This window comes from Fringilla coelebs (genome assembly GCF_963513975.1).
Source record: "Fringilla coelebs genome assembly, chromosome: 3".
NCBI classification, from domain to species: domain Eukaryota; kingdom Metazoa; phylum Chordata; class Aves; order Passeriformes; family Fringillidae; genus Fringilla; species Fringilla coelebs.
The window spans coordinates 87717025-87732612 of record NC_140030.1 but is presented as its reverse complement, the minus strand read 5'-3'; the positions used below and the strand labels follow the sequence as shown (position 1 = coordinate 87732612).

The 15588-nt window shown below is 42.2% G+C and overlaps 1 protein-coding gene across 1 annotated transcript in view; it reads left to right on the top strand.

The window, feature by feature from the left end:
• Window positions 1–6251: 6251 nt before the first annotated feature.
• EPAS1 (endothelial PAS domain protein 1) overlaps window positions 6252–15588 on the top strand; it is a 75411-nt gene continuing 66074 nt past the window's right edge. Inside the window, exon 1 of the mRNA XM_084202084.1 lies at window positions 6252–6563. Coding sequence (XP_084058210.1) covers window positions 6538–6563 — 26 coding nt within the window. The 5' untranslated portion in view covers window positions 6252–6537. The remainder of the gene's footprint in view (window positions 6564–15588) is intronic.

Genomic DNA, 15588 nt, shown 5'->3' with positions numbered 1-15588 from the left:
AGAGTGTCTATGGCTGCCTCGGGTCAGTTCAGGTTTCCCAGCACCAAGGATGCATTTGGGAGAGGGGCAGCACTACCTTTGGGCTGGGATATTCAATTACAGAGAACTTCACCTATTAAAAAACTAACCTTTCTTTAGGAAGAAAAAAACCAAGTACCTAGAAGTCAAAGAGCTTCAGCAGTAATGGGTGATTATTTCAAAGGATGTAGTGATAAGGAAGTTATCTTTTCAGGACAATTTTCTGCCCCCAGCAAAGGGATCCTTGGCAGGGATTTGGCATTTAGTATTGGAGTGGCTGAAGAATTTAGGATCGCTTTGCATATTTACAATAATTTATCACCTTTAAGTAAGGAGTGTCCACAGGGTTAATGGGTTCAGTGGCTTTGTTGAACATCGGTAATTTAAGGACTGTTTAAAACAAACACTTTTCAAAACGTTTTAAAAAGTAAATTAGTCTTGTCTAAGAATAAAAACAAATCTTAAATCTATTTACCTGAATTACGTTTAAATTAGAATTTAGTGTTGGGACTAAGAAAAGAACTCATTGCTTTGGTTTCATCCTAAACTGAATTTTTATTGAGATTATGATGGAAATTCAGTGCTCTACAGAATGTTACATAAGTTTGAGCATCACTCATGTGCCCTGCAAACCCTCTAGAGGTAACTGCCAGAGATGAAAAGATTTAACAGCTCTGCGGTAGTACTAAGGGTTGTAAAATCAAATAAGAATTTTTAAAAACCCAAACACAAACCTAAAACAAACAAACAAAAACATAAATAAACACAACAACAACAAAACAAAACACAACACAACAAAATTTTTAAAATAATAATAATTTTTAAAAAAACACACCAAAAAACCCAACCCAAAACACAATCTTGTGGCTCTTTTTAAAAACTCAAAGTTCTGCAACAGGCCTGTCACACTGCCTCCAAATAAATATTTGATAAGTGACTGAATGTTAACTACTAGGCATTGGTATTGGCTTCAGTATTGCAAAAATCTTCAATCACAATTTCCCTTCTCTCTGAACGTTCACCCAGCATGCAGTGTTTTTGCTCTCATTGATAGTGTTCCTCTTCTCCTCTGCCGTGATAACTTTCCTGGCGATAGGTGATAATGAGTACTAACAATATTGCTACCAATTTTGGCTTTTAAAATCCACCTAGAAGAGCGTTTACCCTTCCCACCTTCTAAATGTTCCCGTTACTGCTGCTGGCTTTGAGAAAAACATACCTCTTCTAATCTTGCATACACATTTCCTCCTCAGAGCTGCTGTCAGGGAGCAGCAAGAGGCTGCAGACCTGCCCGATGCTAGTGCTGACAGCTCGTGTGGGTGATACAGAGGGGGAGGTAAATAGGTGGAAACGGAGGCAGTCATCAATATTACACCTGTAGGCTCCCTAACTTCCAGAAACGTTGTGAAGGAATTTATGAAAATTAGGTGAAGGCTGCATCCACTTCACACTTCATTTTCATTAAATTGGATTTTACTGCATTTTATACCAAAAGCATCCATTGATAGACAATATTCCTAGATTAACCTCATTCCCTTCAGGATTTTTCTTAATATGGTGGAATCCTGTTTGCATTCTACATGATGAGACAGGGTCCTGCTTAGCAAATGTGTTCAGCTTTTACCACGTACGGAACAATTTTTAAAAAGTCCATCTTGAAACCATGGTATTTCTAAATATTAAGATATTGAAGGTCAAGAGGAAAACACAAAACAAAACCCTTCTCCATTCCACAAGATGGATTGCATCTGTTTTCTCCCTCGTTTCTTGGTTGAGCTTTCCCAAAATTTCAAAATTATATTTTCCAATATCATGACAGGAGTAATTCTGTGTACTTCGACATGAGTTTTCTTTCTAATCTGATTGTATTGCAACACACTGCTGTGTGAATTAGACTTTGTTTGACCACCTTGCCGTGGGTTAGGCCTAAGATATCCTCAGTATGTCATTTTGAAAAAGGCACAGAGATAAGCAGAGTAATTTTAAGCCTTTTAATATTTACGGGTACATTCCCAACATTTTGACCATCATGTCTTTTTTTCATGAGAGTGTGATGGCTGAAACCTCTGGAATGTGTCTGTAAGTAATCAATGCCTCAAAATGCTGGGGCTTATCTGTAAGCCTTGCTTGAAGGTGTGCACTCAGTATTTGGAAGCTCTCAAAAACAGCTTGATGTCTCATTCCCTCAAAACTACATTTTAGACTGGCCGGTCCAAGATATCGTATATCGTATAGACTGTGTATTGCTTTCTGCCTAGGGCAATGCTGCTGTAAGATATTCTTAATATCTGTTTATGTGTAAGGGCAATCTGCATGTCCTGTTGTATAATACATATATGTATACTCTTCGTATTATCATTATAATTATTCTTTTCCCCCATGGTTCAGGCATATTTTTCTTATCTTGCCACCTGAGTAGTCCCTGCTTTCTCTTGTAGACCTTCTATATTCTATCTGTGTTTCATAGAGATCCTTTTTCCACTGCTAACAAATCAAACTGAAGTTTGAAATGTTACTGTCTTGCTTGCTATTGTTCTTAATAAATGTTCTGTGGCTTTAACTTACTCTGGTATGAGTAAGCGAAGAATCCTGTCTCCTTCCTCCAAGGGATCAGCTGTGTTGTATAACAGGGCTCTCTTTTCTCCCCTTCCTTTCCCATCATGTGTTAGTACAAGAATCAACTTTTTGCTTTTGCAAGATTGAGGAGCCAGAAAAAGAAAGAAATCAGACAGGGATTATCAATGAAGCTAAAACACTTTATCCTCTCAATAATCTGGTTTTAAGAGCTGCTTTTAATTTTAAAAATTATGCCTCCCCTGCAAGAGAGGGAGTATCCATGTTTTCTTCTGACTACTCTCGAGCATCAGTTGCTGAGCAGCATCAAACTTTTGTTTCACCAATACTCTTCAGCCAGTGCAGTGCCAGTAGCATGCATACATAAACTGGAGCACTGGAAGTGCTCTCACTCGGCTGATGAGGGCTATGCGCATTCAAACTGGTGCAAGTGCTGATTTGGATGGTTGATTACATACATATGCATATCCTTGGAAAAAACAATGCAGCATAACTGGTCCTAAATCACTGGTGTGTTTCAGAATAAGTGGCAGAAATCAGGAGCTTGCCAGCATCACGTCTGGGTGATGGGGTGTTCCCCATGAGCCCTGTCACTACCCTGCAGATTTCCTAGCTTGTCAATGTAGTTTAAACTTCAGTGTGGGCTGTGAAAGTTGCTCTCACACCACCCGGGTTTTTTCCTAAGTCTCTCTTTTCCCCAGAGTTTAGTCCAGACACAGCTGACAGAAACTGGTCCACTCCACACTTGAAGGACTGTTCAAGAACCCATTTGATACCAAGGCAGATGTCAATGACTTTTCAAATGCATAACCTGAAGGCTGCCTTTAGAAATTAAAAACTTTGTGCTCCTATAGCATCTCTAGAATAATTCACATAGGAACAGTGTGGGTCATCTTCTCTAATATTTTCCAGAACGGAATGGATAAGACATTTTCTCTGTATTTTCTCTGACCAGTAAAGTAAAGAAGCCCCATCTAGTATGCTGATCCTGCTGAAATCTTTGATGGGGGAGGAAAAAGAGGAGTCAACACCTGTTAAGTCCAGTTCATGAAGTTTCCTGAGCACTTTTTCCTCTTCCATGAGATTTTATCAGAGTTGTATCTACTGAGCAAGGTGCAAAACGTAGCAAATTCAAGGTAAAATGGAAGGAGTAACATAGGAATATGAAATGGAAAGAGCCATTACAACGGTGATAGTAATCAAGAGAACAAAGTGTGCTTACTGTCACTTTAAGGCCTAGTTTGGCTTTTCTGGCAGCTGTATCTGCTATGGTTAAATAGAGCAGGTTTGTAGAGCAAATGTGCTCACTAATGGTGTAGTTCCTAGTGAAGCTTCTGAGTAGTGTAAGATTAGAGAAAGTCCCTGTTATGGTGGGTACTGCTGTTAATAAATACTGACTCATCATAAAGGAAATTAAAGTAGTAACGGGATGCATTTGAAAATACAGTTATGTGATTCTCTCCACGGTTATCCAGCAAGGAGAAACTCCAGCAAGCCACCCTGAAGGTGCTGTGGGGTCCCTTATCACCACAGAACACAGCTAATAAATTGACCTGGTATAAAGATACATTTGATCTTTCCCCTCCCTGAACAGTCCTGGGAAAGAGAGTGAATACAATAACTAAAGTAAGCTCTAGAGGACAGGCCATTTTTTCCTTCATATTCAAGATGGGGAGCTCATGTGCCGGAAATAATAGTATAGGCAACTTCAAGAACTGAAGCTGTGAGAGAGCTGTAAGAATCACCCAGTCCTGCTTGCTTCATCTTCCTGATGCAGCAGCGAGATCCCTGTTTTTCTGGGCATGAGCTGGGCTGAAGCTCACCAACCTGTCTGTGCAGAGGACAGGGCAGGCGGTGGTTCTTGAGTGGCACTCAGGTGTGAATTCTCCCATTGCCAAAGCACCTTCAGGCCCTGCTGGCCAAGAGAGCCAGAGATTTACACTGTTAATCAACTACGCCGTATCCATGTAGGCAGAGCCTACAGGAGTCTGGCCAATGAGTTAGATGTAAAATAATTAAAATTTACTGAGCGGTTTAGATTTGGTCAGTTTGAATGCTTTTCTTGTCTGATTTTTGAAGGCAAGTTGTTTATCCAAGTGAAGTGCTTTAAGATACAACAAGGAGCACTGACATCAGCAGAGATCAATGAAGGACGAAGAGGTCTATTTAATCTAGGAAATGAGTGACTTGGGTCTTTGATCCTGTTGCATTCTCCTATTCCCAGAAGGTTAAATTTAGTCCTGCATACACAAATTCTGTTTGACTAAGTTTACTTAGGTTTTAAATATTTGTGGGTTTCTTTTGTTTAGGTTCTCTTGTATAACAAGAAAAAAACCCCAACTGTTACCACATAATTAGGCTGTTGCTGTGTAAGCATGTGTAGCTCCTTTCAGACTTGAGAGCAGAATATGCAAATTCAAACTCAAACGCATTTCTTTAAACTTTCATACTGTATAAAAGAAAAGGAAAACACCATCTGACCCATTGTATACAAACCAGCCTCTGAAATGGCATGGGGGAAATGGCTCAAATATGAATTAGCAAGAAATAAGTCTTGTTTGGCTTATGTTGCCTACAGTACTTCCATTTTCCAGAAGTAAAGAAAACCTCGTGCAGCCCAATGTAAAGGTGTGCATTTGGTTTAAGATATAAAAATGTAAGGTAAGCTTTAGAGAACATGAGCATAAGGCTGAAGTTTCTACCATGCTGAGACTATATCAGGAAAAATTTTCATAATCCTTTGTCTAGGAATGTTAGTTGCTTTGGTGTAAAATAAACAGAAGTCAAAACAAGAGGATTTTTTTATTATACATTTATCTTAACTGCAGCAAGCCATCGCAGGTGCTAGCATGAGATGAGCTTCGGTGCTTCTCTCCACAGACTCACTTCACCATGTGTCATCAACCACTAGTTTTAAAAGTGCCTGAATTGAAATATCCACTACGACAGAAAAAAATAAAATCGAAAAAACAGGGAGAGGAAGGAAGTGCCATCAGGGAGGCAAAAGAACAGCCCTTGCTTCCTTGCACATCCCTCTGCCCCAAGCTGCCGCCACACTCCCTCTCCTCCGTGCACGACGCGGGCCGAGCTCAGCCGGGCCGGAGCAGGGCGGCCCCGCACGCCTGCGATGGCTCCAGGGCCTCGCCCCAAGCCCGCACCGTCCTTGCGGCTTTTATTTTCCTAACTTTAAATTTATCTTTTCAACACCCCTGCCTCGGGCTGAACGGGGGGCGCTCCAGGGGGCGAGTGCGGGGCGGTCCCCGCTTGCGGGAGCAGCGCTCGGTGCCGGGGCAGCACCGCAGCTGCTCCGCGGCCGCCGGGCAGGTGTCGCGGCGGCCCTCGGACCGCACCGGCGGGGAGATACCACTTCTGGGAAAAAAAAAAAAGTTTAAATAAAGAAGAAAGTTTAATAACCAAAAACTTAAATAACTAAAAAATAAGACAGCAGCGGAGGGGCCGGTGCCCGTGTGCGGGAGCCCCGCCGCAGCCGGAGCGGCGCTGGCGGGGCGGAGCGGCCCCCTGACCCCCGGCCGGGCCGGTGCCGGGGGCGGGGAGCCCGGGGCGCCCCGCCGGCCCCCATTGGCGGGCGCGGCGGCGGCGGCGGGGCCGGGCCGTGCGGGCCGGGTCCCGGGCGGAGGGGGCCGGCCCTGCCCCCGCGGCCGGCGGCTGCCCAAGGTTTAAAGTGAGAACTTTCTGCGGGCGGCGCCGAGCTGCACAGCCCTGCCGCCGCGTCGCTCCTGTCCCGCCGCAGCAGCCGCCGCTACCACCGCCTCCCCCGGGCGGGCCGTACAATCCTCGGCAGTGTCCTGAGACTGTACGCCCGCCTCGGGGGCGACCCGGCCGAACCGGATCCCGCTCCTCGCCCGCGGAGCCCCGCGTCCCGCGGGCAGGTGCTGAGCGCGCCCCGGCCCGAGAGGCGGCGCAGGAGCCGGCACAGCCGCCGCGATGACAGCTGACAAGGAGAAGAAAAGGTGAGGGGCCGCGGGCGAGGCGCCGGGCTGCTCGGGGCGCCGCGTCCTCCTTCTGCGGCTGCCCCCTTCGGCCGCGGGACTCCCCGCCGAGGGGGCACTTGCCGGCGGGACGGCGCGGCCTCGCCTCCCCCCGCCTCGGCTCCTGTGCGAGGGCTCGACCCGGAGCCTTTGAGGGGACCGGCTGCGGCGTGAGAGAGTTGGATCGCCCAGCCCGGGTGGGGAGAGGGGCAGGGGAGCAGCGCCGCGCCCCTTCGGGGTAACCCGCGCTCCGTCCGGGCCGCCGCCGAGCTGGGGAGCGCCTGCCCCGGGAGCTGCCCCCGCCGGCGGCACCGCGGCCGGCAGCGCACCCGGCCCCGGCCCGGCGGAGGCGGCCCCCGGCCGGGCAGGTGCACCTGGCGGGCAGGGCCAGCCAGCCGGTGTGCGGCCGCTGTCATGTACGCCATGGCAGGGCTCGGTATGAGCGAGAACAGAGGTAGTAGCAAACTTTTTTTCATTTGAGGACAGGGGTTTTGGAGGTAGCAGCACTCTTAGCAAAACGTGTTGTATAACTAAAGTCGCGTGGATGAAATTGCCAGGCTATGTAAATATTTCGACACCTCCTCGCTCCAGTCCGAGACGCTGGCCGCGGTGCATCTCCCGCGGATCCCGGAGGTCCTCAGCTGTCACCGGGTTTTCCCGGGGGGCCGAAAGCTTCGGGAGTGCCCAGCGCCTCGTTTGCTGCTGCCCTTCGAGAGGGATGTAAAGCTAGACATTCCCACCCTGCCAGAGCGACTCTTCCAGAGGGAATCAAAGTAATGCACTGGTAGTTTTGTAGTTCATCAAAGAGTGTTTTCTTGTTGATTCTTGAGAACAAACGTCAAAATAAAACTCAGCGGTCCATAACACAGAAGTTACAGGTGGAGATAAAGAGAATAATTATCTACTTGTTGGTCCAAAGCTATAAACAATTCCTATGGATTGTTTATATGGAGAGAGGGCGCGGACATGGGGAAAACTAAGCGAGTGAATAAAGGTCTATGAAGTCTTGTGAAAGGATATGTATTCAGTCTGTTTTCTACAGCAGGCAGGATCCGTCGATTATCAGCACAGGTTACTGTTCTGGCCAGAGATTCTCTTTATACGCGATGTGGTTTACAGACTGAGAATTTTACGTTGTTATTTGTCGTGTGTACTATCCAGTTACCATGCAGTAAACTCTAAACCCTGGGTTTTTGTTTGTGTGATAGCTCCTTTTTTATTGAGTCACCCTATGACTATGTAGTAGGGGAGGTATAGCAGTGTAAATCACACCTTTTCCCTGTAGTTCTGTTTTCCTCAATTTACCACAAACTAACGTATTACGGTTAAACAGTTGCTTCAAGTATATTTTGTTTTAGGTAGAGCGCAGAGTACAAAATATACGTACGTTTTGTGTCTTATGTTGAAAAAGCAAACAATTATAGTACAGTGCAATGTAGTTAAAAATGTGTTAGTTTATGAGGCAAGAAGATGAAATAGTGTATATATTGGAAATACACTGCATTCATTCTATCACCTCTTTTTAACGGGGCACTCTTAATCTCTTCAGTTTCAACCTCTTGCTTTCAAGCAGAGTGAGGGATTGAGCACTGTCTAATCTTGCAGGACAGCACGCTGAAGTGGTTTGGGGAAATATTCTTCAGATACTACACAGGCTTCACAGGACTGAAGTCTGAACCCTGCTCCTGACTCTGTCACTGCTTTTAAATATTGTGACATTCAGTGACAATTTTTCTGTTTCTCTCAGAAGTAGGCTAATTGTTATCTGGTTCATGGGATTGTTGCGTAAATTAATGTTTGTGGAAGAACTGGGAGAGTGTCATATGAGGGATTTCAGATAGCTGGTTTGTGCCTCTCTGTCAAGTGTGCTGTGGATATCCCTACTGGGGATGTACCCTATGTAGCCTGTTGAAACAAGATAGTTTTGCTCTCTTAATTTTCCAGCACTATTATAGGGTAGGTTTATTGCCTTGAGTTTGACAGTTAGCATATTGTTTGCTTGATCTCTATCCAGATATGCAATATGCAACTAGGATCTTCCTTGCTAATAGCATTTATAAATCACTTTCATGGAGAAAAGGTGGGGCAGTGTTAGATTTCCAGGCAGCTCTGAAACTATGTTGAGGAGCAAATCTCTTACTGTTAAACAAAAGTTCTAAGGAAGATAATCTTCAATTCTCTTAATGATCCGTTTTAGTTGAAGAACATCCTCAGGTCCTCATTTGAAGGTCTGTTTGCCAGCAGAAAAGAGCAGTTGCTTTATTTGGAACAAATGTTATGGCACTTTCAGTAGGCTGATTTCCCACATTTAAAGTTAGTCCCAGATACAGAGCTGAAATTAATATGATTATTCTTTTAACTTATTTTTAAAAATCTACACAGTATTAGATACTCTCTTAGAATGCTGGAAATTAGAAACTGGGAGAAGGAGGAATAAAAGGGCGTAACACATTTTAGCAAATAGTAAAAGCTAAGGGAAGAGTATCTGACCTGCACAGCTGTGCAGTACAACAAGTCGTAGGTAAGTCCCAATGTAATTTGAGCAGTCTGATACAATATCTTGATGTGTTTTTTAATGATTTGCAAACCAGTTATTTTGTTAGGAGTGGATGCTGTGTTAAATAAACGGTTCTGGATGGAGACAGTGTCTGCTTGAGAAAAGTTTGAAACCAGGCTCAGGAGAAGTCAAGTACCACTGAGAAGGATGCATCATTTGGCTTCACCTTTTCAGTTGTGTTGTTACTTGGGGAATTCTGTGTTTGTTTTCCAGTTGTATGAAAAATAAAGCAGCTCAGGGTGTTTCTGTGCTAGTGGTCCCCATTTAATTACACAATATGTTTTTGACCATAACCATGTAATGTTACATAAATCCATTTTCACTTCTTCTGGCCCAGATAGTAAAGAAATGGGATTGCCCCTAGTTATTGTCTAGGTAATAGACTGCTTTCATTTACCCTCTTACTTTGGGCTTTATTTGATGTTGAGCCCCTCTAATGAGGTGCTTTGTGCCTCAAATTTTGCTGACCTTTTCCTTCAGGAGAGTAGTTTTGCCAAGCTGAGGTCACTCTTGGCCGTTCCTCCTCAGGATGAGGAAACTGTCCTGATGGCACAGCTCTCCAGAGCTCAGGTAGTTGCTCACTCATAATGGGTATAATTTGGATGTCAGGAAATGAAAGCATTTGGATGTGCCAAGGTGTTAAACTGCAGGTTTCAAGAATCATACAGTTTCAGTTTTGTTCTCCCCAGAACATTTTCTGTGTGTCACATTGCCAGGTATACTCCCTATTGCCTGTTATTCTGTGCTGGTGGTGACAGATGATCTTGTCCATTCTCTTGTCAACCCAGGTTTGTGCTTATACTCTTTTAAACCTCACTTTAGGTACTTCAGCTGATGGAGGTTTGAACACTTTCCTTTGCAGACTATTTCAGAGATTACTCAGATTCATAATTTTTTTTTCAAGTTTTATTATTGCTCAACATCTCCCCATGCATAGCCCACATATTTTAGTTACTTCTGTTTGCTTCTGCGATCACATCTGCCCTTGCAGTTTTTCTTATTTGGAGTTATCAAAAGGAAATGTGATCTCCCAAATTCCTGGTGAACAGTCTGTTGAAATTGGCTGTTTAGCACATGTTTATTGTGTGTTAACATTAAGCAATTCGTATTTACGTTTCAGCACCACAAATTCAGGCACTTCATAGCTTGCAGGTCATCTTGAATGATCCTGGCGACTCACAGCCCTCCTACTTTGGTATTGCCCCTTCTGTTTCTGTACTCACTGCCGTACGATTTCTACAGATGTCTGGCTTTTCTACCAGAGGGTGGCCCAAGGGTACAGGAATGAGGAGGGACAGGCTCACGCCTGCCCCCGGCTCTGCCTTTGCCTGCAGTGACATGGAGCAGAGGTTGGGCTGAGCTCTGGCTTGGTGACCTGGCCTGCTCGGGAACTCTTGGCTTCTGCTGCCCAGCTCCTGTGGTTTCATCTCGACAGAGCCAAAGTATTTCAGCTTGATGGAGACTGAATGTCTTTTGCTGTGGGAATGGTGTGCAGTGTGAGTGCCTCCCAGTGTGCACCATCTTCCCAAAGTGATCTGAGCATCTGGGAATTTGTGTTTCACAGGGATGCTCCAAGGGCTTGTTCTGCTTGTGTTTAGCACTTAGCCCTAGAGCCATTTAAAAATCTATCAGCCCTTCATAAACACAATCTTTGTGTCATGTCCTTATCTCTGCATCTCTGTCACATTTATCTTGTGTGGGTCATTAAGAATGTCTTGCATATTAGAGATACCTGGCTAATTGCCAGTTTTGTGTTTATGCTGCAAATTCAGGAGATCCATCATGAGCATCAAAAATGGATCTCTTTATATCTTTCTGTAATATTTTTGGCTAAGATGGATTCATAAACATTAAGTATTTTTGTTTTCAGGTTCCAAGCAGGAGCTGCTGTTAGGTGTGGTGGGGGCAGAATTCTTCAAGCATTAAACTTTTTGCTATTCTTAGGATGAACATTAGAGTAAGGAAATGAGCAATACAAAGGCAGATTGTATTTAAAAATAATTTAAATACATGGAATGGTTTTATACTGCTAAAGCTATTTGTGAAATGCTATTGTGTTAATTACTCCAGTGTTCATAGTGACATGTATGTCTTAATAGTTATAAACAGTTCTACTCCTAGTAGCTGGCATAAGGTTGACAGACCCCTTCTCTTAAATGAAGAGAAAGTGCAAGTATGAATATTATGCATCTGGCAGGTTTTTTCTCATTTATCATTCTTGTGCTCAGTTTGCTTAAAAGGCAGTATAATAAAGTAGTTATCTGGTGAGGATAAAACCTTGACTGCTTATACATTAAAAAAATAACTTCTTTCTTACATTTACAGAGCTGCTTTTTATGGACACACTTTCTGAAGTGTGTAAAATAGGAAACTATTTTATTATGCATTTGGAAAGTTAATAAAGTACAGTAGGCCAATTGGCTGATAAGTAAGTAGTGTTCCAGACTAACTCACTTAATTATGCTCTTCTTGAGATCAAATCTAATTATGATTTTAGTTTTTTTCCCTGTGACTTTATTTAGGTCTAGAAAATTTAGCTGAAACGAAATCTGCCGTAATAAATTTTGATTAAATGGGCATATTTGGGCCTGAAAACAGTTTAGACTTGTAATTTAATTTACTTGACTTTTATTACAAAGCATTTTGATTTGGGTAGCATCTCTATTATGCTTCTCTGTCCATTGCTTTATGTGATGCAGCAAGTATTCTGTATTTATTTTATAGAAACTCATCAAATGTTTTGCCAGACAAGGAGCAAAGTTGCTTTAGTTGAATTTTTATGTCTGATCTTCAGTCAAAGAGGTGCCCTGGTCTTGACCCTTTCTCTGTGTGCTAATATGTGGAATCAGCATTTTTCTTTGATTTAGGGGAATGTTTAGGGTGTTGCCTCCAAGAAGTTTGAAAAATTCAGAAACTTTACACATACTTTGTGTTAGCCTATGGGTGGACGATTAATACTGGCTTATTGCAGCTTTATAAACAAATTGTGTGCATTTGGGCAGGAGGAAAAAAAACTTTTTTATTTTTTTTGGGCTCTCAAGTAGGACAAAACCAGGATAATACAGCTCCTCAGTGGTTTTTATTCCTAATGTAAATATGTTGAGGCCCCCCCCCCTCGAGTTACAAATGCTGCTTCATTCTGCTGTATGTGTTTATGCACTGATTTGCTTTCAAACAAACATTAAGTAGCATGTATTTTAATTTCAAGTATTTGTGGAAAATCTGTAGAACCAAACTGACTGTTTGCTCAAAGAGATTTCAGCAGCATATTATGTTTCCAACAAGAAATGTCTCTCAAACTGCATCTTGCCTGTGCCTGGCTATTCCTCCAGTCCCCAGTTCTTGAACATGTCCCTAAATCCCAGCTCTGACCTGCATGAATGAAACCTCCAGGCCAGAATTTGGACAGACTGTAAAGTAGGAATTTGATGGAGAGAACAACCAGTCTTTTATGGGATTTGGCTGGAATTTGTTTGCTTGTTTTTGTCATATATATGAGTGAACAGTGCTGAGTGCAGGGTCCTACACTGCTCTCTGTTGCCTGCCTCATTCTTTAAATCCTCTCCCCCAAACAAACAAAACAAAATGAAAAGAAAGAGGGAAAAAAACTCCTGGTTGTTTTCACCTCCTTCTCCACAGCCCTGGCAGAACAGAAGGTTGAAGCACAGAAACATCCCTTTATATTTGAATATGAAATATTGTGTGCATTGAACTACTTCTACAAATAACAATACTTTTGCAATAACATTTTGGAGCTAGAATAGTGTGAGCAATCTCATTTTGTTTCAGGAAATTGTGTTATCTAAGGAAAAGCTAAAATTAGAAGTGATATGGGGAGCTTTGTGCATGGTGACTTTTTTTTTGGGGGGGGGGGGGAGCATGGTGTGGTTTGGTTTTGGTTTTGGTTTTTTTTTAAACAGAGCAGCTCTCCTAATGGATGAATCATGTGGGTGTAACTTATGGCACCTGATAACAGGCAGTCTGTCTGAAGGTATATGTGTAGTAACATTACTGGGATCATTTAAAACTTATTTGGAACTACTGAAACGTGAACTTAATCTATTGTAAATATTTGTTACTCATTATCTAATATATCAAAATATATGTGGTTAGAGTTAGGCAAATGAAGGTAAGATATAAAGTGCAAATTTTGAACAATGGTACCAAGTGCTGGAAAAGCTGCAGATGCAGTTGGTAAATATTTTCTGTAAAAACAAATATTTTCTTGGAAAATAATTTTCCAGAGTACAAGGGAAACAGGAGCTAGTGTTCTAGTTTGAGCTAGACTAAAATGAAGGGATTGGGTTGAGAAATTGTCAAGACTTATGGAGACTGCTGAAACATTTTAGATTTGGCTTCATTTTTATAATATTTCCTGTGTTGCACTGTGTTGTTAATTGAAAATCAGATGTTCTAAATTCATTTGAGTGAGACTTAAGTAATTATTAGTCTCTTGTTAATTTAAATATTTTTCTTTTTTCTTTGTCTTTCTTTTCTGGTGTTAGACTTAATTGGGTTTTTCCCAGATCTTTACTGTACCAAAGTCTACAACACACATACATGTGTCTGGTGTGGTGGCTTGGCCTCAATCAGATTCCTGTCTTCCTTTCAGGAGAAATCTTCAAATTTATCTGCTAAACCAAAATATTAGGTATTCCTTTTACACTATTTACAAGGCCCTCATCACTTAAAGCCTTGAATTCAAAACAGTCCCAGTCTTTCAAAAACTGCAATTGCTTAGACAAGTTACCAGGTCTGATGAAAATACTTAGTCCTCTTTGGCTTGGGTTAGGCAGGAAGTGTGACTTGGCAATGACAAAGGTCTTCTCTAGCTTTGGTTATGTGAACAGCTTTTTAAAGACTGTGGTATAATTGCAAACATAGCAATGAAGGCCTGCCATAACCCCTCACTGGCTCCTGACACAACAGACAAGAAAGTCAAAATATGGGAGAGATGAAAACAGCATGTTTACAGAATTTCTAACTTGTTCTCAAAGGACTGATAATTTCAGAGCCATGTTCTCAAAAACCTGTCTGCATGTACTGAGATGTAGGCATGTTTGCCTTTCCCAGGAAAGCTACTGCTTGAAGTAGCAGATATTATTATATCTTGAAATATAGTCATCCCAGGTGATATCAACCTTTGGCCTAGTACACGTGTTTTCTTTACGTAGTCAGCTTCTGAATCCCTTATATATAGAGAGTATTTAGTACACAGAAGGTGGTTTGCTGAATGGTTTCAGTTTAAGAACCCAGTTCAGTGGCCTGAATAAGTTGCATGAAATCTTAAAAATGTGCCCTATTCTTCTCTTCTTAAAAGGGAAAACTGATGCTCCTTTGTTGTGTCAGAGGCCTTACAAACTTTTTTTTTAATCTGCATGGGAAAATATCCACTAAGGGCTCATAATTCTGGTGCAAGTTGTCTGATGGTGTTCAAAAATTACTGTATAATATTTTTCACTTTAGATATATTCATACTCTAGAAAGATAAATATTTGCTTTGGTAATAAGCTGAAGCAAGTATGAAGTGGGATGGTTATTAGGCAGCTTGATAAAGGTAGTGGAAGTATACTTTAAAGAACATTCCTTGTATTTTGTTTCACCCTTAGCATATCTAAGGTATTTACTGCCATAAAAAGGTGCTTAAACTGCTTAAGCTGGTGGTATCACAGCTGTAGTCATTTGCACTTGCATTTGTATGATAAACTACAAAGCAATCCTATTCAGGCATTGTCTTTGGGACATTCTCTGGCTGCTGCTGGTCTTCAGGCCTTGTCTGTTCATTCACAATTGTATCACCCTCTCTGCCAGTAAATTCTAGGTGTTATTGGGTACTTATTGTCAAAATACTTCAAAGATCTTTCAGACGTTAAGAAACCACCCCCTCTGTATTTCTACATTTGTAATTGGGGAATGTTGCTAGGAATGTGCCCAGCTTTTAGCTGTCTGTGCAATTTGTATCCAAAAGTCATTGCAAATAGCAAAGTATCTTCTGAGATGATAAGCATTGTTGTTGCTGGTTAGATTTTTGTGTGGCATTATGATGAAATAACAAACTCGTTAGCTGATGGCAATGACAGTGTCTTCAGACTCTTAGGTATTTATGGTGACTATTGACTTAAAGCTGATAGGAAGTTTGCTTAGAACAAAAATGCCTTTTGAGTGATCTGTGGAATGTCAGCGTCATACTTGCATGTGTGAGAAGAAATTCAGCATTAAATGGCTTTATCATGCCACTACTCTTTAGGCAGTTTTTCTCTGGAATACAAATCCGGTGGCCAGTTAGAACTCTACTACACTCCAGGTTATTTTTTCTTTTTTTAAGGTCTCAGTTGCTTCCACTGTGTTTCATAACCTGTGAGAGAAGATTGCAAATTGGTGAAAGTGCTTTTGGTATTTTCCTATAGTTTTGCCAGATGATTCTTCTGGAAGAGCTGCATTTGTCTAATT